This window comes from Pagrus major, chromosome 16 (assembly GCF_040436345.1).
Source record: "Pagrus major chromosome 16, Pma_NU_1.0".
Classification (NCBI taxonomy): domain Eukaryota; kingdom Metazoa; phylum Chordata; class Actinopteri; order Spariformes; family Sparidae; genus Pagrus; species Pagrus major.
Genome location: NC_133230.1, coordinates 23,776,580 through 23,803,591, shown reverse-complemented (window position 1 = coordinate 23,803,591; position 27,012 = coordinate 23,776,580). Strand labels below are relative to the sequence as shown.

Below are 27,012 nucleotides of genomic sequence, written 5' to 3'. Positions count from 1 at the left end.
CAGTATACGTGCAACCCATCATTAGCAAAGCCCGTGCAGACCTCCTCAAGAGCCACTTCCTGCCTACGCTGGAGAAGCTGAAGAAGAAGACGGTGAAGGTGGTTTCTGAGGAGGAGCTGTTGAAGGCAGACAGTAAGGGAGACACTCAGGAGGCTGAGCTGCTCATCCTGGATGAGTTCGCCGTGCTCTGCAGGGACCTGTATGCCTTTTACCCCATGCTTATCCGCTACGTGGACAACAACAGGTGAGCTCACTGAGTGGAGTTGTTTTTAAGGGGCATTTAGGAAGAAATAGTGCAGGTGTTAGTGAGGACGCATTAATCTCTTTCACTGCAGGTCCAGGTGGCTGAAAGAACCAGACGCTGACTCCAACGAGCTCTTCAGAATGGTCGCTGAGATATTTATCCTCTGGTGCAAGTCACATGTAAGTTCTCTCATCTCCATTCTTGTTTAGCTACAAAAACAGGCAAGCTTAATGAATTCGAACACAGATGAATCACAGCGATCTTTCTTTGACATTTTTCACCAGAATTTCAAAAGAGAAGAGCAGAACTTTGTGGTCCAGAATGAAATCAATAACCTCTCCTTCCTGACTGGAGATAACAAAACAAAGATGTCTAAGGTAGGCTTTGTATTTTTCCACAACATCAACTTTATGTCCTTGTTCCGGCAGCAGGTTAAAACCTTTTTAGTCGCGTGTCAAAGCACCTTTACCTTTCAATTGACAAAGTTCCAGAAATAAGCAGGATCATGACTGACTCTGACTTATGACTGTGTGTGTTTGTGTGCGTGTATGAATTTATTCATGCATGCTTGTTACGCTAAATGACAGAAACTAACATTCATCCCTCAGTAGACAAATATTCCTCCATACCTTCAGCCCTTCTCAGATGTACGAGGGTCATAACATTTGATTTCTTGTCTGCCTGGTTTAGCTGTCTGAAGGCAAACAAATGCTTTTCATTGCAGTGCACGTCCACGTGAGGACTGTGCGCGCCCATTAACCCTCCTCTCATCGTTTCCTCTCTATCTGTCTTTCTCTTTCTGTCTCTCTCTCTCTCTGTCTCAAACAGTCGTTTAAGGAAAAGGTAGAGTGATGCAGTGCATGAGCTGTTTACCTGCCAGCTTATTGGCTTACGTGCTGCAGTCGCCATGCAGAAAAGCCAATAGCTTGTGCCGCTGTGCTATATAGTCTATAGTATAGTTATATACAGTATCGTGTCACCTGATTATTTGTGGCCTCCATTCATCACCATGTGTGACATGGTAACTTTGGTCATTGCTCATTCCCTTATGGGCGGAACACGTCTCATCTGGAGTAATGAGGCTCAACCCTCCTGTAACAAATCATGTGATCTCTGGTGTGTTTGCCGTTGATGGATTGTGATACCCTGGTGTGTTTGGCCAACAGTTAGCTCGAGCTGTGTATACCATGTTGTGGTTGATGTGTGGTAAGTGTGTGTATGTTTGTGTGTGTGTCAGTGTGTATATATATATATACATATCAATATGGAAATGAGTGTTTTCACCGAGCCAGCTGCTTCAATTTGGCTCCAAAGTGTGAGTCACTGGTAACATCTCGCTTTCCTAACAGAGGCAGTCTGCTAGCTCTACTTTTCAGCTGAGGTGTGAAACTTTTTAATGCTTCAGTGGCACAGATTCAGCCTGGTCACAGATTTTGCCTCGGTTGCCTCTGGCTTTTGTTCAAATACAGTGTGAGTGCTCCCACTGTGAAGTATGCTCCAATAAAATACTGGTAAGGTATCAAGTTAGAAGTTGAAAGGAAGCAAAAAGGGGACAATATAATGAATTACCTCAAAAGCAGCTTATTAAGCCGACAAAGCTTTTTTTTAATTCACCACTTTGTGTTGTCTCAAGGTTAATATCATGATTTTTTGTCAGTCTGGGGGACAAGATCAGGAGAGGAGACACAAGAAAAGACGTGGCGAGTTCTACTCTATCCAGACGTCGCTGATTGTGGCCGCTCTGAAGAAGATGCTGCCGATCGGCCTCAACATGTGTACCCCGGGAGACCAGGAGCTCATCTCTCTAGCCAAGACTCGCTACCTCCTGGTGAGACAACTCTTTATGTGACTATAATGTATCCTTACACTCAAACAGGAACACTCATTTCAAATAGCTACATACATGTTTGTGTCCCTATTCTTGCTATTGTTTAATAGAGAGACACAGACGAGGAGGTCAAAGATCATATTCGGCAGAATCTGCATCTTCGAGTAAAGGTGAGCATTTCGAAAATCGATATAATGACTGTCAGGGGTTACAAGCTTCCAAAGGCTGTATTTATTGTAGAGCCTGACCAATACTATCAGCCGATATTTGTCTAGCACAGATATATTGTATTTGCGTGTATTTTGTCTGATATGCACTGATTTGAAAACTTTTTCTTTTTTTTCTAAGAGAGATCATAATGCTAGGGGTAATTTATTAATTATTAAATCCCCAGTGAAGTTTACTGTTTCAGTGCAGTCATTTTAGACAATAAAGGTTACTGTTAGAGTCTAAAATATCCTGCCTCTGCTACATATATTTGTCCCAAGTGTTTGAGGAATCATTGCAAAAAATGTGTCTATTTGCCGATATATCTATTGGAATTTTTTAAATCAAGTATTGGTTGGGCTCTAATAAACTGTATTTATCATGCTTCTTTGTGACACCTTTTCAGTCGGAGGACCCTGCAGTGAGGTGGCAGCTAAACCTGTACAAGGACATAGCAATGCGAAGTGAGGGGCCTCCAGACCCTGACAGGGTGGTGGACCGTATCCAGAGGATCTCTGCTGCTGTCTTCAACCTGGAGCAGGTCGGCCTCAAACATTTATGCTGTATATACTCAAACATATTGTGAGCTGTGAGTGAAACTCAGGGGCGATTGTTTCATTAAACACTTGTGAAGGTGCAGCGTCACCAAACATACAGCTTAATGGCACTTTAAATATGCTGACAAAGACCAGTGATGTTATATTTATTGCCCAATGTAATGTTAACACTCCCAGAAATTGTTCACTACAGCCCACTTCTGTACACTCAGCCCAAATACAGCAATGAATTATGGTCCACAGGTGGCCTGGACCTGGTAGTCAGAACATGGGTGCAATATTTTAGCTGATTATAGCTGTCCCTATTCTGGCCCAGGTCCCAGTGCTGTGTCATTACAGTAGTACCCATGTTGTGGCTACCAGATCTGGGCGACATGTGGACCGCAATTTATTGCTGCATTTGGGCCGAGTGTGAGTGGGCTGTTTGGGCCATCACTGGGAAAGACACATTTATTTCATTCATCACAGCACATAATGAAAGCTCATGCAACTCATGGAAGCTATCTTTTCCTCTTTTCTGTGGTTGGTTCAGCCAAAATGAAAAGCAAGTGTGCACCTTGCGCTTGATATCGGTGTTCAAACAAATTGCAGTGATCCTCCACGGCAAAGTTGCACTGGGCTTTCTCCTGCACATCTCCTTTCACTTATGCACAGTCAGGTTCACGATGAGTCACCAAATCCGAAAAGAAAAAAAAAACAACCCACTGGCACTGAACAAAAAAAACCTCGTAAAAACGACAGCTCTCAGTTATCAGAGACAGTTTTTTTTCTGAGGTTTACCTGACAGAAAATGTGTTGATTAATCACGTAATCTTCTGTCATTGTCATCAGGTGGAGCAGCCACTGAGATCCAAGAAGTGTGTATGGCAGAAGTTGCTTTCAAAGCAGAGGAAGCGAGCGGTCGTCGCCTGCTTCCGCATGGCTCCACTTTATAATCTGCCGAGGTACGACGGTATACATAACACCTACGTCCTTGTTGTGCTGTTTTTAGCCTAAAATCATGCCGCATAATGATGATTCCAGGATGACACCACACATTCAGCATCAGAGAGGCTCCCCGTGGTACAACCAGCAGATGGGAGATTGTGTGGCGAGTGTTCTAACATCACCTCTGTGTTTGCTGGCCAAATACCACCACACTTTCTTCTTCTTCTGTCTGACTCACAACTCTTATTTTTTCTCTTCCTGGGTTCTGACCCTGCATTAATGCACAGCCTCCCTCCCTGCATTTGTAGGACAAATGTCTGGCCCGCAGCTGTTATCAAGGAGGAGAAAAAAAAAGGGACACTAGCAATTTCATGCCCTGCTGCTCTGTAACTCAATCACAGGAAGTCAGGCAGAGAGCTACAGTAGGGAGGAAAACAATTATGAGGCCCAACCTGGAGGTGGCCATCTTCAATATGTGCTCAGACGATACCGCCCGCCTCCCTGACAGCATGACTCATTTATTCAGAGTTGTTGACAGTGAAATATGACACATCAGAGTTAATTATTATTAGACAGTATTTACAGTGTGCGCACAATTGATTGTTTTTGTTTTGGGTAATAGATTTGTGTTTGAGCTCCTGGATAAATGTCGAGTTTCACGCATTCAGATGTCATCTCTTCTCTGTTGTTTCTCTATTCAGCCTTTGTTCTCTCCTCAGTGTCACACTCTATTGTACCTCCTTCCCTCAGGCACAAAAATAATAATTACTTCCTGAATGCCTACCGACATATTTGGCTGGAGATAATGCATGAGAACACAGACTATGACAGTCTGCTCTCCATGCTGACGGTAACGTAGTGCTGACCCAGTGTTGCTACTGTATGACTTTGCATATCTCTCTTAACTACCCCTCCTTCTCCTCCAGGCACGGTGTATGCCACAGATTTAACTCCCATTCAGATTTTCCCGCTGGTTTTTCCACTGGTCCACATCGGTACAGTTATGCAGATGAGGTGCTTTGAAGGAATTTGGGGAATTTTTGTGAATTGCTTTCTTGCTGGAAGTTAGACGAGAAAAGATTGATTTCATTTACATGCACAAAATATTGAGGTTTTTGCCCTTATTCTGAAAAAAAATATATTATTACTGCTAAGCTATGATAAAAACCCAAATTGAGACACATATTCTGTATACATTTCCAAAAAATGCTCTTAAGACCTGAATTAAATCAGCATTTCCCAAAAGTGCTACATTGTAAATAATGTCTGATGCAGAATATCCAAACAGAATACACTGTTTGTATGACCCATATCTAATTTGAAATATCGTCATATATGGAATGATAGTGGAAAATTAGTGTGCATGTGAACGTAGTTACCGATACCACCCTCCTGTCTGTATGCTAAATATGAAGCAAGAACAAACATGCAGTTAGCTTAGCGTAGCATATAGGCTGGAAACAGGTGGAAACAGCAGTAAGTTTGTTTGTTTAGTCTGTACTAAAACAGATGAGCTTTAGAGGTGCTTATAAGTAGATTTTTTATTTGTTTCCACCTGCTTTCAATCTTTGTGCTAAGCTAATTGTCTCCTGACTGTAGCTTTATATGTAGTTTACAGGCAGGAGATTTGCATTCATACTCTCATCTAACTCTCTGCAAGAGGGCAAATAAGTACATTTCCTTCAATGTCAAAATATCCCTTAACTGTTGTTGATGTGCAGATACATGGGTACTTAGATCAGCTCATTAATCTTATCCGGAATTGCATTTTCTGCCTGCTGATGAGAGTTTAGGATTAGACTTTGAACAACATTTCCTCTCAGGTGACCAGTTGGATGTGCCAGCACCCAAAACTAACCAGTATTAACCTTGCCTAAAGACACTTCTCCCCTCCTTTGCTCTGCTCCTATCTAACCCAGGCTGGTCTCCTCTCACCCTTCCTTAGGCATCGCTCTATTAACCTCTTCCTCCTGGCCTATCAGAGAATATGGATAGAAACAGAGGAGTACTCCTTTGAGGAGAAGCTAGTGCAGGATCTTGCAGTAAGTACTTGTGTCGTCCCAGCCGTGCCCTCTTGTTGGTACCCATGTGCTGTGGGAAGCTAAGCGTCGCCCCCGACAGCACCGCTTTCCTCCGATGTGTCATTGTTTAAAGTGCTTGAAAGCGTCCCGACCCCACCACGTTACCACCGGGTTTGCACTCAGTCATCCACATGATGTTTTTTCAACTTGATACCCATTTTTGTGGCAAGCATGACATCACCGCTGATGTCAGAGCCAGCTGGTGTAGTTTGACCACTGTGTCCCATCCAACATTCGGTAAGTTGGCATCCTGCCACGATGCTTCGACTTACCAATGACATTTCTGAAAGTTGTGATGTCTTTCTTGAAATATTAACAGTCATAAATCATCACAACCATGCATTGAGTGTGTAGGGAAAGTAAAAGAAACACAGCTTTCTTAACAACTTCACAAAAGTGCTTCAGAAATATTTTGCACTTCGCAGCCCATGATGATTTAGAGCACAATATGCGTAGCTTGATTAAAAATGCTTGAAGGATTCATGGAATAGTTCAACAAATTAAGTTTTCTTATCTGGAGACAATCATGAAGGCACGCTGGAACTCAACAAACCCCACTGTGCCAGTGGGTGTGTTTTTTTTCTTTCTCTTTTTCAATAATGAAATGGAGATAAAAATTTGAATTAATACAACTTTTTTGAAAATCTAATCTTCCTTAGGTCCTTATAACAGTCATATCTTCTCCACATTACTTGAAATGAAAGCCACAGGGCACCACATAAAAAGTTAAGGCTGTGACAGATGGAGAACTTTTAGCAAACACACACACTCGCAGCAAACCCCACAGAAAAATAGTTCCACTGTGTCCGCTGTCATGAGTTGTTTATCATAGGAAGTCTATGATAACGTGTGAAAAGGGCTCATGGAGAGTCATGCTTAACTCCATTCGCCACCTTTTAACACTGCTGAACATCATCCACTGTAGGTGTGTGTGCCAGCATGTGTGTGCTCGTGGTTTCTAGTCTGCATGTTGTCAGTGTATCCTATTACTGCCTGTTTTCTGATACAGCCTGATTCTCCGAAGGTAAGTGATGTACAGTAACTGCACTTTGTAGTTGATATTGATGCGACACGCCCGAGCTCCAGGATTTACTTGTGCGACTTTGTCCAGAAAACGCAGCCCAAAGTGGAGGAAGAGGAGGAGGAGGAGATCAGAAAGCAGCCGGACCCGCTTCACCAGCTCATTCTACACTTCAGCCACAACGCTCTGACTGAGTGCAGGTGAACACACACTCAGTGTCACACACACCTGGCCACCTGGCACCAACGCTTTGCTCCATCTGTGCTCCATAATGGTTTTGGCCTGCGTCTCAGCCAATAAAGAGCTGCATTAAGCTAAATCATCAGCAAATATTTCAAACTAGGAGAGAAACACAAGCAGTTTTTTTGTTGTTGTCTTGCTGCATTACAAGGTTTAACCACCATGTATCTTCTTTCTTGTTAGTTCTATAGAAGAGGATCCCTTGTACATTGCATATGCAGACATGATGGCAAAGGTACTCCATTCTCATTCTCAACATTGCTTTCACTTAAGTGTATACCGTACAGCAAAATCTTTCAGGTTTGACATCCTGCTTTCTCTTTCAGAGCTGTGCTGAAGGTGAAGAAGAGGAAGAAGAGGAAGGAAAGGAGAAAACGTTTGAGGTGCTGTTGGTTTCTCAGGACGACTGATCTGCGTTTCACTTATGTTGTTGGTTCACATTCAGATGTTTTGGTCACCGTATTATCATTTTTAACCATTATATTATATTTCAAAGTGTCTCAGGTGCCCTGTGAACCTAGTTTCTGTTAACATTCAGTGTTTCTTACCAGAACACATTATGTGTATACTTTAGCTCTAACAAACATGTTTAATGCATTTCCTTCCTTATGAAATATTTGCGCATCAGATTTTTCTTCAAGTTTGAAACCTACATTGTTTATATTCATGTTTAAAGATATAGTATGTAGGAAATATGCATTAAAACGTCTAAAAACGAGTAGACCTTTTTTATATAGATGAGTTGTGTACCTAAACTATGCCAAATGTTCCCTACAATGTTCAAACCCAGACAAATCTGTTTGCCTTTCATATTGAATACAGGAAAAGGAAATGGAGAAGCAAAAGATGCTGTATCAGCAAGCCAGACTACATGATCGAGGTGCTGCAGAGATGGTGCTTCAGATGATCAGTGCCAGCAAAGGTAAGAAAACACACACTCATCTGTCTGCCTTCTTGTAACTTCCACCTGGTAGAGCAGATGTTAAATATTTGATTCTGTGCTCATCAGGTCGACTCGGTGCTATCGTTACTTTCACCCTCAAGCTAGGCATCTCCATCCTCAACGGGGGAAACATACTGGTCCAGCAGGTACGCTTCAGTCGGGATGCAGAATTTGTATCGTATCAACAGCATCAGGCAAGTATTTACTGTGCTTTTATCTTTTTGCAGAAAATGCTGGATTACCTGAAGGAAAAAAGAGACGTTGGCTTTTTCAAAAGTTTGTCTGGACTGATGATGTCTTGCAGGTAATGAAGCCAGAACCAGATTTACTATGTTTTTATTTCTCAACTGCTATTTAAAGGGCAACTCCACCATTTATACACAGAAAGGTCAATTGACAGTTAATTAATTAACAGTTTGTACTATATCTATGTAATATTTATTTTAACTGAGGTTTGGCTACAAAAATATAGAACAGAAAGCCCCTGAAAGTGGAGCTTTGAAGTTTGAAAGACCTATGTGCTTACCAACGAGAGAAGCGCTAATGAAAATAAACTCTTGGTTGCATTATGGGAAGTATAGGATCCAGTGTTTTTAGAGCTTAACCTATATTATGAGCCAAAAGTCAGAATATTGCAGTCAATTTGTGACCATTTTATTTTAAAGGGTCTCTTGTGAGTCCCCCAACTTAAAGGTGCTCTGTGGAGCTCTGTTCTATTTACATTCAGTGTTTCTTACCAAAAATGCATTGCATGTATCCTTTAGGTCTGACAGACTCTCTTAAAGCATTTGCAAATCAGATTTATCTTCAAAGTGTGAAACCTGCATTGTTTACATTCATGTTTATTTGCAAGCAGTCTAATTCTCTACCCCACAGGGTAGCTTTAATGGAAGTGTAGTACTAAATTAGCTGTAGTGCCCCTTTAAATGTGCAGAAATGTGTAAGTCAGACGTTGTCTTTTCTCTCCCCCAGTGTCCTCGACTTGAATGCTTTTGAAAGGCAAAATAAAGCTGAAGGTCTGGGGATGGTTACTGAAGAAGGATCAAGTAAGTGAGGATAATAAACATGGTAAACAGTCAGCAATATAAGTGATTGATTCGTCCTCTTCCAGGAGGCTTTAAATCACGCTGATGCAAAGCAATACATGGTATATTATTTGTGGCAATGAATTAAAAACATACAAGTCAATATCTGCGCCACAGTATTATTTTATACTTTGTAATAAAAAGCGCAGTACAGACAGAACCTCAATTTTACAGTTATACTGTGTTGTTGCCAAATGCTGATCTGAGAGTACCTCAGAAATAAAATGAAACAGCTTACATGAAATCTTTAGCTTTATTTGTGCAGCAGATGGACCTTCTTCTTCACCACAGCCCAAATCAAAGCGCAAGCTTTACCGTGACATGATGTGTCTCATTCAGCCTCATGGCGCCATTGTTTTTTAGTCAGGCTGCCGGACAAACGACGCAGCATTAGCTCGACGAAAAAATCTACTCTCTAGTCTGTTCTACGAGCCCATCTCCACGTCACAAGTGTGTCTCATGTGTCATGTTGTACGTCATCGTCATGCAGGTAAACCTGTGCTACTGTATGTCTAAGTCCTGTCTCGGCCTTGTCTGCCACGTAAAAAGCACTCACAGTCATATATCCACATAAAAATCCACTTTTAATCAGAGCTCTCTATTTGATCTGATGGGTAGCATACAGTATATAAATATATTTTTCTCATGCATATTCCAGCCCATTTCCACTTCATAAGCTCAGGCATAAGTGATGGTAACTGTTAGTCTGGTACTCTGTAGTCTAAACACCTGCCCTAGCGAGCAGACTGTACTTTTAAGACTTTGTTTAATGGTAGCCGCATGTCAATGTCGCAAATCAATGTGAGTATGTAAAGATATTTCTATAGCGCTATCATTCTCTCCTGTTCCTACTTCTTCTGATTGAATATCAATGTCTTCTCCTTTGCTTATGTCTGCTTTTTGTTTTGTTTGTTTGTTTTCCCTCCGATCATGTTTTTTATCTCATCGGTCGCAGTCAACGTGAGTGAGCGGGGTAAATACATGGTTTAGATTCTACTCATTCTATGCAATGCTGACATCTTGATTGCTCTCCGTTTAGCCCCTTCCCCCCCTCTCCCACCATCCTCCTCCCCCTCCTCCTCCTCCTCCTCCTCTTCCTCCCTTGCCCTGAATGCAATACAACCACTTTCTTTTGTACCTTGGACTGAAGGAACGCATGCATGCTCTTCTGACATCTGGATAGATTGTTCAGTCCAGGGTCAGGTACCCCAAACTGACTCAAATCTCTCCACTTTCCTTACACTTCTTTTGTAAGAAGTCAGTGCTTGTCATTTGTGTGAGACCTTTTTATTTTAATTAATTTTAACAATACTAACCAGCGTATAATAAGAAATAAATCTCCCAAAGCTTTGATTGTACGATCCAACAAAGCTTTGCTGGCGTTAAACGATAAAGCTCAGTTTTATTCCTATTATAAACCCTTTTTTAATTTGTGAAATGATGCATTATACCTTGTCTGTGTGTTCTGAGCCCCGACTATAGTGCACATAATTTAATGCCCTTTGACGACTAGACAGCAGCTTTATGAGGAAGTGAAAGCTATGCAAGCCCTGATGCCTGTACTGACATTAAAATGATGGGTCTCTGACCTTCTTGCCACTGAAAGGGACAGTTAATCTCATTTCCTGTCCTCAGGTTCCAAGGTACTGCAGGATGATGAGTTCACTAAGGATCTCTTTAGGTTTCTGCAGCTTCTCTGTGAGGGCCACAACAATGGTAGGTGGACACATTTCCATAAACCAGAATTAAAGGAGATGCACGACTCTAAACAAGACAGTTTGAGAGTAGGCCGGGTGGTGTCGATGTACGTCTCTGCAACCAGTGATCTCATTTTAACATCTGTTTTAGATTTTCAGAACTTCCTGAGGACTCAGACAGGGAACACGACTACAGTCAACATCATCATTAGTACTGTAGACTACCTGCTAAGACTCCAGGTATGATATGATGTTGTGAGGAGGAGGTTTTTGAGTATGACAAGACAGGATGGGCCGGTGCTAGCTGGTTAGCATGCTAACTTCAGTCAGCAATACAGTACATAAACAATTTTGACATAACGTCAGACCTGTTATTTCTTTGCACTCTGTTGATCATATGAGTACATTTTTGGATGTTTTGAACTAAAATTCTTACATATGGCACCTTTAATGTGCTAAATCATATCATTTAAGGCTTTACTTCAAGATTTATTTTAAAAATTTTGAAAAATGCACATCACAATTTCCCAGAGCGAAAAGTAAAAACTTCAAATCGACAAAAATCACTTTTTTTTTGTCCAACCAACAGTCCAAAACCCAAAGACTCTTCGATATTCACTGTCATAACAAATAAAAGTAACAAATCTCAACATTAAGCTGGAAATGTTTGACATTTTTGCTTGAAAAAAAACGTATCCTCCCTTCTGTTAGGAATCCATCAGTGATTTCTACTGGTACTACTCTGGTAAGGACATTATAGACGAGGCAGGTCAGAGGAACTTCTCCAGAGCGCTGGCAGTGGCCAAGCAGGTCTTCAACTCCTTAACTGAGTATATACAGGTACCATATCACAACACACTGCACCACAACAAGTGCTGATTAAAATCTTGAGCTTAGAAAAGACTGATTTTGATGCTGTGTGATTATCTGCAGGGTCCATGTGTCGGGAACCAGCAGAGTCTGGCTCACAGCAGGCTGTGGGACGCGGTGGTGGGCTTCCTGCATGTTTTTGCCAACATGCAGATGAAGTTATCTCAGGCACGTTCTTTTGTCTGCAATAAAGTGGTGTTGCTGCTGTGTAGTTGTACTGTGCTTGAGTACAGGTTTGATCTATTTGTACTACAGCTGCTGTACAGTGTCGTTACTTTAGAATAAGATTTTACACATAGAAGACTGATGCTGTATTGTAGATTCAGTGTATAAAGTGGTTAAAATTAGATAAAGCACTAGATTAAATGCTATCTTTTGGCTTTTTGTCTTTATTGGACAGTTTTACAGTAAAGATGTAAACAGGGATTGTGGGGAGAGAACGAGGGAGAAATGTAATCTTGAGGACATCTTGTAGCCAAGTTAAGACACATACCATAAAAGTGATTTTATGGTCTGCCTCTTAATTATTTGGCTCCCAGATGTCCCTAAATTATGCTTATACATCAATACATCATTGATAATAATCCACTACTATTTGAAATATATAATAAACTATAATTACATTTTTACTTTTAATACCTATTTTCATTCTCCTGACAAAACTTATCTTCCTCTACTCAAGTTACATTTAAAACACTTATTTCTCTTTGTCGGGCACAGACTCCTAAAATATCTGTAGCCACTAGAGGTCTCTCCAGGCTCAAAGATAACCTCAGGCTACTGCAGTACAACAACATTCAACATTCTACTCAGCTATATGATGTATGACTCCATCTATGATATTTCCTCCATGCCCAGTAATCCAGAAATGGGATAAAATCCAGCCGCCTAACCTTATCTCATGGTCATCAGGAAAAGGCTCGGTCTGACAGTAGAAGCCAGGATGAAGGAGAGCACAGGTGGAGAGGTTTGAATGTAGCGCATCGAGGTACGCCGCAGATTTATGGCATGCTGCATACAGGCTCCAGAGATCCTAAATGAGTCAGACTGACCTAGCCATCTGCTCCGAGACAGTAAAATAACATTAACCCTGGTGCTGATGGATGGATGTTACCTAGAAGGCCCTTCTGGGCCCCCGGCAGGGCCGTTGTGGGTCCCCGCTATCTGAGGCAGCCTTGATCTCTCAGGGATATTAGACAGGGTGGTTGTATCTTTACAGGGAGTCTGTGTGATATAGTGTTAGTCACAAGGTTTCAGTTTTTTGTCTTCTCCTAACAGGACTCCAGTCAGATTGATTTATTGAAGGAGCTACTGGATCTGCAGAAGGACATGATCGTCATGATGCTCTCTCTTCTTGAAGGTTTACTCTTTGAATACTTGCTAACACCATAAGAGCTGTACCAGCGGGATTAGTTTGCAGGATATTGTTTCTTTAATGACTTTCATTAAACAGATTTGTTAGCTTGGAACGTAATCAAATATTTCCTAAAGCAGCTTTGTTCAATCTGAATAGAGTGTTGCTTGTTACTGCGTGCACTGACAAACTCTCTTTGGTCTCCTTTTCCATTATGTCACAGGTAATGTTGTCAATGGTACTATTGGCAAACAGATGGTGGACACTTTGGTTGAATCTTCTAGCAACGTGGAGATGATCCTAAAATTCTTCGACATGTTCCTCAAGTTGAAGGACCTGACTACCTCAGACAGCTTCAAGGAGTATGATCCTGAGAGCAAAGGGGTCATCTCAAAGAAAGATTTCCAGAAGTCCATGGAGAACCAGAAACAGTATTCCCAGTCCGAGATTGAGTTTCTTCTCTCCTGTGCCGAGGCGGATGAGAACGACATGTTCAACTACGAGCAGTTTGTGGAGAGATTTCACGAACCTGCCAAGGACATTGGCTTTAATGTAGCTGTGTTGTTGACCAATCTCTCAGAGCACATGCCTCACGACGCTCGCCTCTCAACGTTCCTTGACCTTGCCGAGAGCGTCCTCAGCTATTTCGAGCCCTTCTTGGGTCGAATCGAGATCATGGGTGGTGCCAAGCGCATCGAAAGAGTCTACTTTGAGATCAGTGAGTCGAGTCGTACCCAGTGGGAAAAGCCTCAGGTGAAAGAGTCAAAGCGGCAGTTTATCTTCGATGTCGTCAATGAAGGCGGGGAGAGCGAGAAGATGGAACTGTTTGTCAACTTCTGCGAGGACACCATCTTTGAGATGCAGCTCGCCTCCCAGATCTCAGAGCCAGACGCGGTGGAGCGCCCAGAGGAAGATGAAGACGACAACCAGAGTGTGGCGGAAAACCAGGAAGAGGAAGAGGAGGAGAGCGTGATGTTGGAGTCCTCCTCGGCCTTTACAGTCGCCTGCATCTCCATGAGAAAAAGCCTCTGCCACTTCCGCCAGATGCTCACTCTCAGGAGCATGAGGCGGCAGTACAGAAAATTCAGGAAGATGAGTGTGAGGGAGATGGTGCGAGGCTTCTTCTCCTTCTTCTGGATGATCATCACAGGCCTCTTCCACTTCGTCTACAGCCTGGTTTGGGGTTTCTTCCACATCTTGTGGACCACTATGTTCGGGGGCGGCCTTGTTGAAGGGGCCAAGAACATGAAGGTGACGGACATTTTGGGTAACATGCCGGACCCCACCCAGTTCGGGATCCACGGTGACGTGTTGGAGATAGAGAAGATGGAGGCGAACGAAGCATCGGCGCTGGCGGAGATGGGTCAGATGGCTCAGGGAGAATCAGCAGAGGCAGACCTGATGGCTGAACTGCTGAACATTCAGCCCAAGAAGGAGGGAAAGCATGGGACTGAGCCCGGTTTGGGGGATGTGTCTGAGGTGGTGGTGGGAGACGCTCCATCCATCGCCAGTGCAGTCAAGCAGAAAAAGGCACAGGTCGGTAGTCATGTTTAATCAAATTGAACAAGGGTACTTCTATTCCTAATCATGACAAATGACTATATTTGGCATGTTAAGGAAAAGCCCCACAGATTAGATGTAAGAGGTAGAAAAACAAAAGAAATTGCTGTAGAAACTGTCAAGTGACTGATGGTCAAAACAACGTATTTGTTACAGCTGGCTGCAAAGAAGAAGGCTTCAAATGGAGACTACAAGTCGGATTCAGAGAAAGGAGAGTGAGTGTTCTTAATTTTATTCATCGTTCATCCTCAGTGGAATTGCTCTTGATAAAATTCTTTTCATATATTTTTTCACAGAGTGGTCACAGAGTGTATCAGCATGTCTTTCTTGTTAAGTGTCAAAGTCATTTGAAAAACATTCTTCACCAATGGGCTTTAATTATGAAAATCATCAGATATTTAATAGGAGTTGTTTAAGTCTGTGCCTGATGGGAAATTCTAGTAGACAGCACGTGTCTGTCTGTCACTAATAGAGAAAATATTGTTGCAGTTCGGAAGATGGTGAGAAGAAGGACCACGACAAAGCCAAAGACGAATCCCCTCCAGAGTCTTCAGTGGAGGAGAAAAAAGCCAGGAAGAAGAGGCTCGGCCAGAAGAAAGAGCCACCGGAGGCCTTCATGGCCAGCTTCTTTGCTGGCTTGGAGGTCTACCAGACCAAAATGCTGGTCAGATATTTCCCTCACAATTGTCTTAACATAGCATAAATCAGCTTGTTGTATACATACAACTTATACAGAAATTATTTTTTCACAGAATTACCTGGCCAGAAACTTCTACAACCTCCGCTTCCTGGCGCTTTTTGTTGCCTTTGCGATCAACTTCATTCTGCTCTTCTACAAAGTAAGCTTGAAATAAAGGCATGGTAATATGTACAGTATGTACAGATTGAACACTGTTGTTACTGCTTTTTCTAATTACCTGTAAATGTCTCATTGTCTTTCAGGTGACTGGTGATTACTCAGATGATGAAGACCCCTGGAATGGTCGTGGTAGAGTAGGAGAGGAGGAAGATGAGGGTGCGCTTGAGTACTTCGTCCTGCAGGAGAGCACAGGCTACATGGCACCAGCGCTTCGCTGTCTGGCTATACTGCACACTATCATATCTTTCCTGTGTGTAGTGGGATACTACTACCTGAAGGTACAGTAACACCAACTGACAAGAAAATACACTTTAGTTTGGATTTGTTTACACTTAACATTTAGACTTTTAAAGGTGTAAAAGGTGCAATATGTGAGAGTTAGCAGTGCAACTAGTGGTCTGGACTGTGAGCTCATAGCACTGGAGGAGTGTTGGTGTTTACACCGCTAGCGAGGGAGCAGGACTGGATTGGGCTCGCTGGTTAGCATGCTAACTCAACTTCAACACAATACATGAACGTTAAAGCTGTTATTTCTTCACATTCTGTTGATATTTTTTGTTCATTTTTGAATGTTTTAAATTAAAATTGTTACATATTGCACCTTTAAAATAATGATTTTCTTTTCTTATATTCTAAGCATTGCCACACATGGGGGTCAGGGTTTTTTTTTTACATTTTTTAAAAAGATATATTTTAAATTAAAATATATCTTAACAGTGCTTTTTAACGCTTGTTTCAAAGGTGCAGTATGTAAGAATTGTAGTTTAAAACATTAAAGATTTAACTAAAAGAAATTAGAAAGTGAAGTAATAACGTTTTCAACGTTATGTCACAGATGTTTATGTATTGTGTTGCAGGGATATTAAATGAAGTTAGCATGCTAGCCACTAGTCACTTTATGCCTCAAGAGGTTATAGTCTGATATTAAACAACGGCAACACTCCCCTGGTGCTCTGAGCTGCCAGTCGGGGCAGAGTCAGGTGCACCGTTAACCAAGCTTACTAGCTAATTGGAAGCAACTACTTCGGTGATATGCTGCCCTCTAGTTGTTTGGAGAATAAATTCGTCAAGTGGCTAATTCTTACATATTGCATCTTTAAGTTTTATTTTTCAAAAGGAACACTTGTATGTTGTGATTGCATACAAACACACACCGTCATACACACTCGCTTTTTCAGGCTGCACATGCAGCATGTCGACATCAATAACCATCCGTAACTGTATGTTACTTCCTTTACTGCACTAATGATGCAGCCGAATTCCCTTTATGTCCAAGGTGCCCCTGGTAGTGTTCAAACGTGAGAAGGAGATAGCGAGGAAGCTGGAGTTTGCCGGCCTTTACATCACAGAGCAGCCGTCGGATGATGACATCAAAGGACAGTGGGACAGACTGGTCATCAATACACCGTAAGTCATTTACTGTACGGTCATTAACCTCTAAGTCTTTTACAAACAAGAGTTTAATGCTGTTGTTTTTTCTGTTTTTACCAGCTCCTTCCCCAACAACTACTGGGATAAATTTGTCAAACGTAAAGTAAGTGACTCATGTCCTCGTAATTTGCATGTAATCTGTTATGCACACAAACCCAATCTGGTGATATTTACTAAATGTCAGCCGCAGTGTCATCCTCTCCTCTGCTTTTGTTTTGCTGCTGTTTGTAGGTGATCAAAAAGTATGGAGACCTGTATGGAGCAGAGAGGATAGCAGAGCTGCTGGGGCTGGATAAGAGCGCCCTGGATTTCAACCCGACAGAGGAAGCTGTCGCCAAGGAGGCTTCACTGGTGTCATGGTGAGAGACTGGACTGATAACGAGCAGACAGGCTGGAACCTATTAGAGGCAAAAGTAGAAAATATGAGCTCATCATATCGACATTTCTTTTTTTCCCAGGTTGAGCTCAATTGATACAAAGTACCACGTCTGGAAACTGGGAGTGGTGTTTACAGATAATGTGAGTTGGAGTACAGTTTGGGGGGATTAATTACTTTGTTTTGTGGTTTTATGTACGGTTAAGTGATGATTTCATGGCTGGATAGATAAATGTGTTGTTTGATGATATTATCACCGGGCAGATGGATTCTCATTTTGTTTCTTCACCAGTCCTTCCTGTATCTGGTGTGGTACACCACCATGTCCATCCTGGGCCACTACAACAACTTCTTCTTTGCTGCTCATCTGCTGGACATCGCCATGGGGTTCAAAACCCTCCGCACCATCCTCTCCTCTGTCACACATAACGGCAAACAGGTAAGGGCGAGTAGGATGCAGGTCTTTTTCCAAGCAGCAGGGGTCACTGCAGAGTTACCACTGCCTGTTTATTTTCTGATGTGCAACCACAGGCCAGTTTTATCACAGTTTCCATCCTCCCGCCCCACTGATGGCATCTTGGGTAACACAAGTGTCCAGCCTGTGTCAAATCTGCCAAATACTGTGGAAAGAATGTGTTAACTATCAATTATGTCTGATTTTGCTTTAGATGGCATCACAAAAGATTACCTAAAGATGCTTCAAGCATTTTTGACCACCAGGGTACTCACTGTTTAACTCCTGGGAGAATTCTCAGTTTCTCTACACTTTCTGTACATGTGTGGCTTGTTTTGCCGTCTGTGCGACATGTTCTTATAGATAATGTGAGTTAAAATGATGCTTGGTTGAGCAAGAACCTGTCATCTAGTAAATATTGTATGTCGTCAGTTCTTGTATCTTTACATCAAAATTTTGAATCTGTTCCCCATGCAATAATTCTAAGATTTAAAGGTCTCATATTGGATGTGGGATTGCAATGTCTTTTCTAATTGATAAAGTGGATCTAGGGGCTAATTAAATACTTAGGACATGCACGGCAGTGGTTGCAAAAACATCATGGGCAGTACCTGCTCGGGCTTGTGAGAGCTGACCAATGAGAGCAGACAGGGCTTTTCAGGAGGGGGGGGACATCAGTCAAAAGGATGATTAGAGGTGCTACAATGGACTGTATGAGAAAAATAATGTGTTTATTGAACATTAAAGGATGTAAAAAGTATTAAACTGAAAATGAGCATAATATAGACCTTGATGGAATGGATGCAAGTAAAGGAAGCAGGGATGCATAAATGAGAATTTAGATGCGCACAGTGTCCTCTGACATTTGAGTTCAAATGGCTCAATTGCCTTCATTTCAGTCGTCAATTCTGACTGTCAGTTCTTGCAGGGATTCTCATGTCAATTGACCAGAGGCACCAATCAAAATTTAATGTCAATCTCCAAGGGTGGAACTACACCTAAATGGCGAGGCCGCAAGGAATCGCCGACACCTCTCACGCTCAGCTGCCTGTGGGCAGATCAATCGCGCTGTCGATCCCAATGCGGTTTACTGATCCTTCCACTGTTGTTGCTGTTTAGGGTCACACGCAAATCAGGAGTTAAAACTGATGAAACTGATGTGTGTGTTTCCCTTCTGTGCTCTTTTCTCGCCACCAGCAATCCCATCGTGCTCCTCATGAGGGTTACACCGCTTTTTATAGAAAACGAATAGGAGCTGGTGGCTTTGCCCCCGCTGCGTCGAGTGTGTTGTTTGCACCCCAAGTATATAAATAGACAGGAAGTTATTAATGACATTTAACTGACTGCTGCCTGTGTTTCTCCTCAGCTGGTGTTGACAGTGGGCCTGCTAGCAGTTGTGGTCTATCTCTACACTGTGGTGGCCTTCAACTTCTTCAGGAAGTTCTACAACAAGAGCGAGGATGAGGATGAGCCAGACATGAAGTGTGATGACATGATGACTGTAGGTGTACATTATATTTATTTTTAATCATAAACACACCCCAGACACTAAAACTCTGCCTTAAAGGGGTCTGAACTCACCCTCCCTCTGTGTCTGCACAGTGTTACCTTTTCCACATGTACGTCGGTGTCAGAGCAGGAGGAGGCATCGGGGACGAGATTGAGGACCCAGCTGGTGACCCCTATGAGCTCTACCGAATCCTTTTTGACATCACCTTCTTCTTCTTTGTCATTGTCATCCTCCTGGCCATCATCCAGGGTAAGACCACTTCAGTAAACATTTCTGAATGAATATTTGAGTTTATTTAGAGTAGGGTCAAAAAGTCTGAGACCACCAGTCAATCTAGTCATCTTTGGTTTTCCCCCTTTTTCTTTAATGACAGCATTCACTTGAGCTGGCATGGACCCTACAAGTTTGTAGAACCACCCCACTGAACATTTATGCAGGCACTTAAAGACATAGAGAGCCAAGCCTTTCGGTGACAACACAAGAAGCTTTGCGGAACACTGTCAAATCAAGCTGGGATAACATGAGTCATCAGGTTTTGCTCAAACTTGTGGGGTCCATGCCAGCTCGAGTGCATGGTGTCATTAGAGCAAAAGGGGGACATACCAAATACTGAGATATTCTGAAATTCAAGGACATTTTTCAGAGATTCAACTTTCGTCGCTAATGCTAGCTAGCTGATGTTAGGGCAGTACAGTATGCTAGGCACATCCTGTAGAAATCAGCCATTTTTCCATTTTTTTTCCATAAACTGGCAACCACCAAGACTCTTCATTGTGACCAAACACGGACACCACGTGACACCATGGCGTTATACTATTGGCTGACAAACCAACTGTCAGAATTCTTACACAGATTTAAACAAAACAATCAACAATATTTTCTCTATTAGTGACAGACAGACACGTGCTGTCTACTAGAATTTCCCATCAGACTCAGACTTAAATAACTCCTATTAAATATCTGATGATTTTCATAATTAAAGCCCATTGGTGAAGAATGTTTTTCAAATGACTTTGACACTTAAGAACATTTTATAATATTTATTTTACTTACTTTTCTACAAGCTCTGTAGATGTATTATTTAAAAAAAATATATATATATCATTACTTTCTGAACAAATGCAAAATAAAAGTATTTTGACTAGTGGTCACAGACTTTCTAAACTCTACTGTATATGCATATAATATATATACTGAATAATATTCCTCACAGACTTTGTAATACTCCCCATCACAGTAGTATATCTACATTACACTCCATACTGTAATTTGAGGAAGTGAAAGGTGTAAGATTGTGCTCGTATTGATTACACAGACACAGAATATGTGATATACTCAGAGCAATTTCTTTGTGGTTACAGGTTTGATCATCGATGCCTTTGGAGAGCTGAGAGACCAGCAGGAGCAAGTCAAAGAGGACATGGAGGTGAGAGTGGATTTCATTCCCACCTATAGTTGTTAATCCATGGAGTGCTAAGGAGGTCAGGTGGGATTGAGGATGGGGGTTTTATCCTCTGAAGGAACATAATACGATCCAGTGACTTTATTTCTATGTATGTCCGTATGAAGCTGAAAGCTACAATAATAAAGCATCTACATTATTTTAGCTACTGTATAAAGTTAACTAAAAATAAAACCATATTACTATCATATTGTATTAAGTGCTATACTGTGTATATATATATATATATATATATATATATATATATATATATATATATATATATATATATATATATATATATATACATATACATATATATATATATATTGATCTAAGTTGTAATTGAGCATTTGACTAAAACCACACCAGTACTATAACAGAGTAAGGAATTAATTGAACAATTTTCTTAAATCTCCATATGATCATACTCAGTCTGGTATATTTTACAGACTGTAAGGCCCTTAACTTTAACATGTATGTTAAAAAAATGAATTCCTTTCCTTTTAGGACATTTTATGTTTAGACATGTGGCCTACTTTTTTGTTTTTTGAGCTCTCCATCTCTCATTTAAGGAGCAGTCAGTCAGGCAAGATGAAGGTCAGAGTGTACTTTTGGTGATTTATTTTATTTTGGTCCTGAAGAGATTGCATTGACAGGGGGGGAAAGCAGTATTTAGTTTAAAATATTAGTGAATTAAAGTCTAATTTAGGTGAAGACCTGAGAGTCTCACTTAACCTTAACTTTTTCTCAGAAAGCTTAGAAGACATTAAATGATGGTCCTCAGGCTGAGTAGTACTAACAACTATAAAATGTCCTGTTCATTATTATATTGCATAAATGTGGAGCAGATGCTCTGTGGAGGAATGAACCTGCCAAAATCAGAAATAAATAAATAAATGTTTCAATAAATAAATAAATATGCCATTAAATGCACCAAAAATATTTTTAAATAGATGAAGGCATTATTTAATTTAAAAAATGTGACTTAATAGATGTCTTTATTCAGCTTTGTCTTTATTTATTAATTCATAATTTTTTATATATACATTTATTTCTGTATTTATTTGCATATTATTTACCATTTGCATTTTCCCCCTCTTTATTTCCACAAACCTATTTTTTTATTGGCTGCCATTTCTTTATTTATTTATCATTTAGTGCTCTAATTATCTTTTCATTTTCTGTCCTTAGACCAAATGCTTCATCTGTGGGATCGGTAACGACTACTTTGACACAACACCTCACGGCTTTGAAACTCACACCTTACAAGAGCACAATCTGGCAAACTACCTGTGAGTATTCCACTTTCCAGCAATTTAAATTACCTTTAAATGGACTTTTCAGACTTAATTTATTTGATTTTATCGTCATGTCTCACCAGCATGTTTTGCCTCTTCTTCTGTAATTTAACCACGTGATTGATGGCTGTAGCACATATCCACAGCATCAGGGCCAAAGTCACTAATAGCCCCAGTGATCCAGAACATGAGCTCCCTTCAGGTATTCTTTCCATCTGTCCCTGTGTTTCCCGTGCACTCCCTGCTTATCCAGCGTTGCTGTATCATGCCCGTGACAATAGAAAGTCGCAGTCCATTTGCGCTCTCAGTCAGCTGGCCTGAGGATATGAGAGCAACCTCATTATGTTGCTTCATTACTATTTAATGCCATGAACTTTATTGGAAAATAGGTTTGTGATAGCGTGCTCTCATACAGTATTCATCATGATTTGGCAAGCTGCGATGCCCACGGAGATACAGCGGCCCGCTGCCATTTACACTTGATTTGGGAAACAACAGGTGATTCGGTGATGGAGATGGAGATTGAGTAGTGTTACTTTGTTTGACGCTTGCGTCATAAATTGTCTCCTGGTAACACAGACTGTGACATTTCCTGTTTTCTCTCCTCTCTGTTCTGTGTTTTAACTGTGATCAGATGATCAGGCAGCAGAATGTGAAAGATTTTTGGTCTGACATTTTTGTTTTGTCTCATTGGCCTTTTTTTCGAAAGGTTTTTCCTGATGTACCTTATCAACAAGGATGAGACAGAGCACACTGGCCAGGTACAGCATTACTCTACACTAATGACCTTTCTCTGAGGGGTCTACAGCCAATCAAAAACAAGGAAGCAATTACCATACTGTCACTGACAGAGATAGTGTGTGAATGACTCAAGGGGAATATCTAATTGCAATTTGCCTGAGCAATATTACTGTTGTTGCTGTGTTTCCTTTGTTTATAAACTACAGACCTGTTTCCGTTGTCTATTCAATATTAAATAAGATATGATTGTATCAAGCATTATTACAAACATCTTGTGAAAAAGCACTTCATAAATGCAAGACTGGGTACCAAAATCAAATACCCCAATATCGATATTGCAACAATATTGTAGAGATGACCATTTCTATATTTTTGATATAAAAATGATTAGTTGTTCAGCCCCAGTCTCAGCGTATTTTTGTATAAATGTTCATATCATAGACTGTATATAATAAATCATGGCCAGAGCTCCCATGTCTGAAAAGTTAAGCCAATGTGGAAGTGGCATAAACCTGCATTATTTCTAATGGCCAGCAGGGGGCAACTCTACTGGTTGCAAAAAGAAATCCAATTGTATGTAAGCTTACGAGAAAAGTATTATTAGTTATTACCTCAGTAAACAGTTTCCTAATGAGTTTATCGTATCAACCGCTAGTTTCAAGTCTTCTTCACTCCAGCATGATGTTCATTGTAAATTATTATGTAATTTTGATTAACACATCAATGTCCATCCATGTGTGTCTGCCTCCAGGAGTCCTATGTGTGGAAGATGTACCAAGAGCGCTGCTGGGATTTCTTCCCAGCTGGAGACTGCTTCCGCAAACAATATGAAGATCAGCTTGGATAGAGCAGATGCATCCTCTTTACCTCTATCCCTAATAAGTGGGCTGCTGGAACATGTAGTCCTATAAACAGCTGCAGGACTACAACACCACACAGTCACCCCACAATTGTTTCAGACTGGCCTGAGGAGAGACAAAACAGAACTACTTTTTTATCTTAAAAAGAGAAACGTCTCCTTCTCAAGTCAGGTGTACCCGTGTCACCGTCGGTACAGTGCCAGTCTACGAGGAGATGACCTGTAACTTGTCCGGACATTTCGGTTCTTTAGTTCTGGGACTCGTTTTTTGACAGCGTGTTGCCTTTTACTCCACATAACCCCAAATCATTGCACAATTTTTTTTTTTGGTCTTTTTGAGAAACACTGGGTTGTGTGGGGTTATGGGACAATGTGTCAGTCATATTATGCACAAGAACCCAAATTCAATATTTTAAGAATGTTGAACCTGAGACTTAATGCCAAAATAAAAGAGGGGAGTACAGTAGATTTACATAGTGAGCAAATATGTGGTATGGGGAAAGTTTTTTGTTTTTTTCAGATGTTGTAATCTTGCATATTGAGATGATGTTTTAGAATGAAGTGGCAAAAAGGTTTATTATATAAGATTTAAAAAAAATGCCTAATTTTTTTCATGAAGTGCCTTACAGTACTGTAACTACATTACAATGAAGCTATGCAAAACTTTTGTTTTTTCTTTATTGTATGTAAGTACAGTAATTTTTCTGGAGCAGTAACAAGTAGCTGTCCAGACGTGTAGATTGTGGCTGGACTTTTTCATTTCAACATGGAAGAACAGCATTGGTTTGACTGGACTGATTCTTTTTTGCTGAATGCAGCATAACTGCAAAATGTTCAAGGTACAAACTGTAAAAATGACACATCAGAATTTACTGAACACCTTCAAAAACGAGAACAAAAATTCAATTGCTATTGTATGGCCATTTGTATGTAGTAGCTTTGCTGATCTGTGCATTTCTTTTGATGGGAAAAAATAAAGAAATCAATGCAAGAAATTGTAATGACTCGTATTTTATAGTCTCCGCAAAAAAAAAATGAGTTGTTGCATGTCCATTTGTTTATGTCTACTTCCCCATGAGATCATGTGAGAGGGATCACGTGTGAGCCCAACTTCAGTCTGTAAAGCCATGAAACCAGAGCACCGAAGCCACGCCCCCACTGCTACACAGAGCAGTGTTCACTCTTTGTTCAAAATGTATTCAAATTAAACATGTCGTGTGTCCCAATTGCACCAAATGCAACACTGCACTTCCTGAGGTACTCGGCAATAAACCTGCCAAGTGTGAAGTTGATTGGATGGACATTTCTCGAGCTATTTGAATAACATACTGACAGATAGAGATTCCTTGCTTTACAATTAGATTCCATTTCTGTCAATAGATCCCCCGAAATCCTACACATTGGACCTTTAAAACTGTTCCTAAACCTTTTCACACCTGCATCATAACAGGACAAGTTATTTCAAGTCTAAAAGCTCTGAGACAGTGAGACACTTCAGTCCCAAAATCAACAAGATGCAACATCTGTCCCTGCAGCGGATTCAAATCTTTCCAAAATAAGATACCTACTGTGCTCAAACAGCCCTTGGCTTTAGTTCTAAGTTAATATGACTCACCCCAAACCTCAAAGCTATATCATAACTGTGACCATCCAGCAGCACTCTTTAATTGCAGTGTGGTAAGAAGCGTTGGTTGAGTAGATGTGTACTCCTGGTTGGTCAGAGAGGTAGGACGGGGCCTCAGCAGTTTTTAGCCCTGTTACCCATGGTGCCACCTGTCAGCTCGCATCACGTCACCACACCTCAGGCACCACACAGGGCTGCAGCCTGCCGCTGAGAGCAGCTCTGCCTCCTCAACTTGTGCCACTAACAGCTTTAACATGTTGACTGGTTTTTATAGTTCCAGCACACTGTGAGGAAATTATATTTTATTAAAAAGCGACAAGATGACATAACTCCTCCAAACAATGAATAGTTAAAAAGCCACATTCATCATTGTTTTTAAAAAGCTGTGACTGTCATAGTTTAGTACTAAATACAGTTGTGCGCGCACTGTGTAAAGCAAAGGCAATATCAGAGCAAAGTCAATTTAAATTTTCATATTACATTCCATGCTCTAATAAGCAAAGGGGCTCCGATTTTATTTAGCGTATTATGTTGCCATTATGACAACAGGGGAAACAGTAATGTGTGAAATCACTGATATGATCATTTGATAATAATTTGACATAATGAAAGCTGTTGGAAGCCATTCTCAACGTGAAATAGCAACAATTAAGCCATCAAATCACTGGGACATATTATACCTATTCAATTTCAGCTCCAAAATGAGGTTGGGCCTTTAATTGCTCTCTCAAATGGCTTATGGAGGGAATTTAAATACGTTTACCAGTAGTCGTGTTTCAGCGAATATGAGTAAAATCATATCAACCTTCGATTCTGTTTTCAACAAACCAAACAAGCCTGAAATATGTTGATAAAATGCACAAATAGCTCACACATAATTTGGTTATGTGTTTTATATTATATAGAGTGCTTTCTGCTTTATCAGCAGTTTGCTTACTCCTTGTTAAATTCAGAAATCTGGGATGGACAGAAAACAAGAACAGGGTAAAAACAACAAACTCTCCTGAGAAGAACTGACGTGTTAAACTGCCTTTACACAGTTCCTCCATTATGTTACCTGTTTGTAAAATAAATGGGACAAGGTAAGGAGAGGGGGTCATTTAGAGGACAGCTTGTGGGTGACAGCTCTTCACACAGACTCCAGGGGCCCTGATCTCCCACATACAGCCATAATAAAACAGGACACATTGCCAAAGTCTTAAGGTAGATTGACACAACTCAGGGGACATTTTACACTTCATTCAACCACTGTCTGCAGGTACAGCTTTTTTTTAAATAACATATAGCACTTCTATATGACTATTAGATTGAATTTACGCTGCTAATCTCGAGATATTTCCCCCCTATCTGTGTGAAGTTTGGTAGCTAATATCTTTTTTTGCAATTTCCCAAGAAATGCCAGCCATTCTCCTCTCTCTATGATCCACGCAAATAACCTATGTCTGATGTAACGCAGCTGAAAGTCGTATCAGGCCTGTCATCCTGGACCCCGCATGGTGCACGGCGCTGCGGAGTGACAGATACATCTAGAGAAAAAAGCGAGCAGCTTGAGTCACAATCCGTGCTGTCACCTGCAGCTGGCGACCTGCAGAGAAACCTCCAACTGGTGACAAGTCACTGCATATGGTCCCGTTGATGTCAATGTTTCACTGAGCCTTTCAAGCAACATCACACAACAAACAAAACACAAAACAGCTAAACCAAGTAAGCAGGGGGAGGAGGAAGAGGGGCAGTTTGGGTAATTTCCCTCTTCATTGAACAAGATTAATCAAATCTGATGGAGCCGATAATGGATAACTGAA

General features: G+C 41.0%; 1 protein-coding gene across 1 annotated transcript in view; it reads left to right on the top strand.

The window, feature by feature from the left end:
- LOC141010711 (ryanodine receptor 3-like) overlaps window positions 1-23,656 on the top strand; it is a 112,159-nt gene extending 88,503 nt beyond the window's left edge. Inside the window, exons 71-108 of the mRNA XM_073483798.1 lie at window positions 4-244; window positions 336-423; window positions 529-621; window positions 1,073-1,087; window positions 1,902-2,072; window positions 2,183-2,242; window positions 2,686-2,820; window positions 3,668-3,780; window positions 5,709-5,805; window positions 6,956-7,065; window positions 7,289-7,340; window positions 7,432-7,488; window positions 7,928-8,027; window positions 8,115-8,194; window positions 8,276-8,352; window positions 9,021-9,094; window positions 10,089-10,106; window positions 10,769-10,849; window positions 10,982-11,070; window positions 11,542-11,670; window positions 11,764-11,868; window positions 12,979-13,060; window positions 13,278-14,590; window positions 14,771-14,829; window positions 15,104-15,278; window positions 15,367-15,453; window positions 15,557-15,751; window positions 16,750-16,880; window positions 16,965-17,007; window positions 17,136-17,263; window positions 17,363-17,423; window positions 17,573-17,719; window positions 19,101-19,235; window positions 19,337-19,493; window positions 20,606-20,670; window positions 21,880-21,980; window positions 22,696-22,747; window positions 23,479-23,656. Coding sequence (XP_073339899.1) covers window positions 4-244; window positions 336-423; window positions 529-621; window positions 1,073-1,087; window positions 1,902-2,072; window positions 2,183-2,242; window positions 2,686-2,820; window positions 3,668-3,780; window positions 5,709-5,805; window positions 6,956-7,065; window positions 7,289-7,340; window positions 7,432-7,488; window positions 7,928-8,027; window positions 8,115-8,194; window positions 8,276-8,352; window positions 9,021-9,094; window positions 10,089-10,106; window positions 10,769-10,849; window positions 10,982-11,070; window positions 11,542-11,670; window positions 11,764-11,868; window positions 12,979-13,060; window positions 13,278-14,590; window positions 14,771-14,829; window positions 15,104-15,278; window positions 15,367-15,453; window positions 15,557-15,751; window positions 16,750-16,880; window positions 16,965-17,007; window positions 17,136-17,263; window positions 17,363-17,423; window positions 17,573-17,719; window positions 19,101-19,235; window positions 19,337-19,493; window positions 20,606-20,670; window positions 21,880-21,980; window positions 22,696-22,747; window positions 23,479-23,574 — 5,012 coding nt within the window. The 3' untranslated portion in view covers window positions 23,575-23,656. The remainder of the gene's footprint in view (window positions 1-3; window positions 245-335; window positions 424-528; window positions 622-1,072; window positions 1,088-1,901; window positions 2,073-2,182; window positions 2,243-2,685; window positions 2,821-3,667; window positions 3,781-5,708; window positions 5,806-6,955; window positions 7,066-7,288; window positions 7,341-7,431; window positions 7,489-7,927; window positions 8,028-8,114; window positions 8,195-8,275; window positions 8,353-9,020; window positions 9,095-10,088; window positions 10,107-10,768; window positions 10,850-10,981; window positions 11,071-11,541; window positions 11,671-11,763; window positions 11,869-12,978; window positions 13,061-13,277; window positions 14,591-14,770; window positions 14,830-15,103; window positions 15,279-15,366; window positions 15,454-15,556; window positions 15,752-16,749; window positions 16,881-16,964; window positions 17,008-17,135; window positions 17,264-17,362; window positions 17,424-17,572; window positions 17,720-19,100; window positions 19,236-19,336; window positions 19,494-20,605; window positions 20,671-21,879; window positions 21,981-22,695; window positions 22,748-23,478) is intronic.
- Window positions 23,657-27,012: the final 3,356 nt, after the last annotated feature.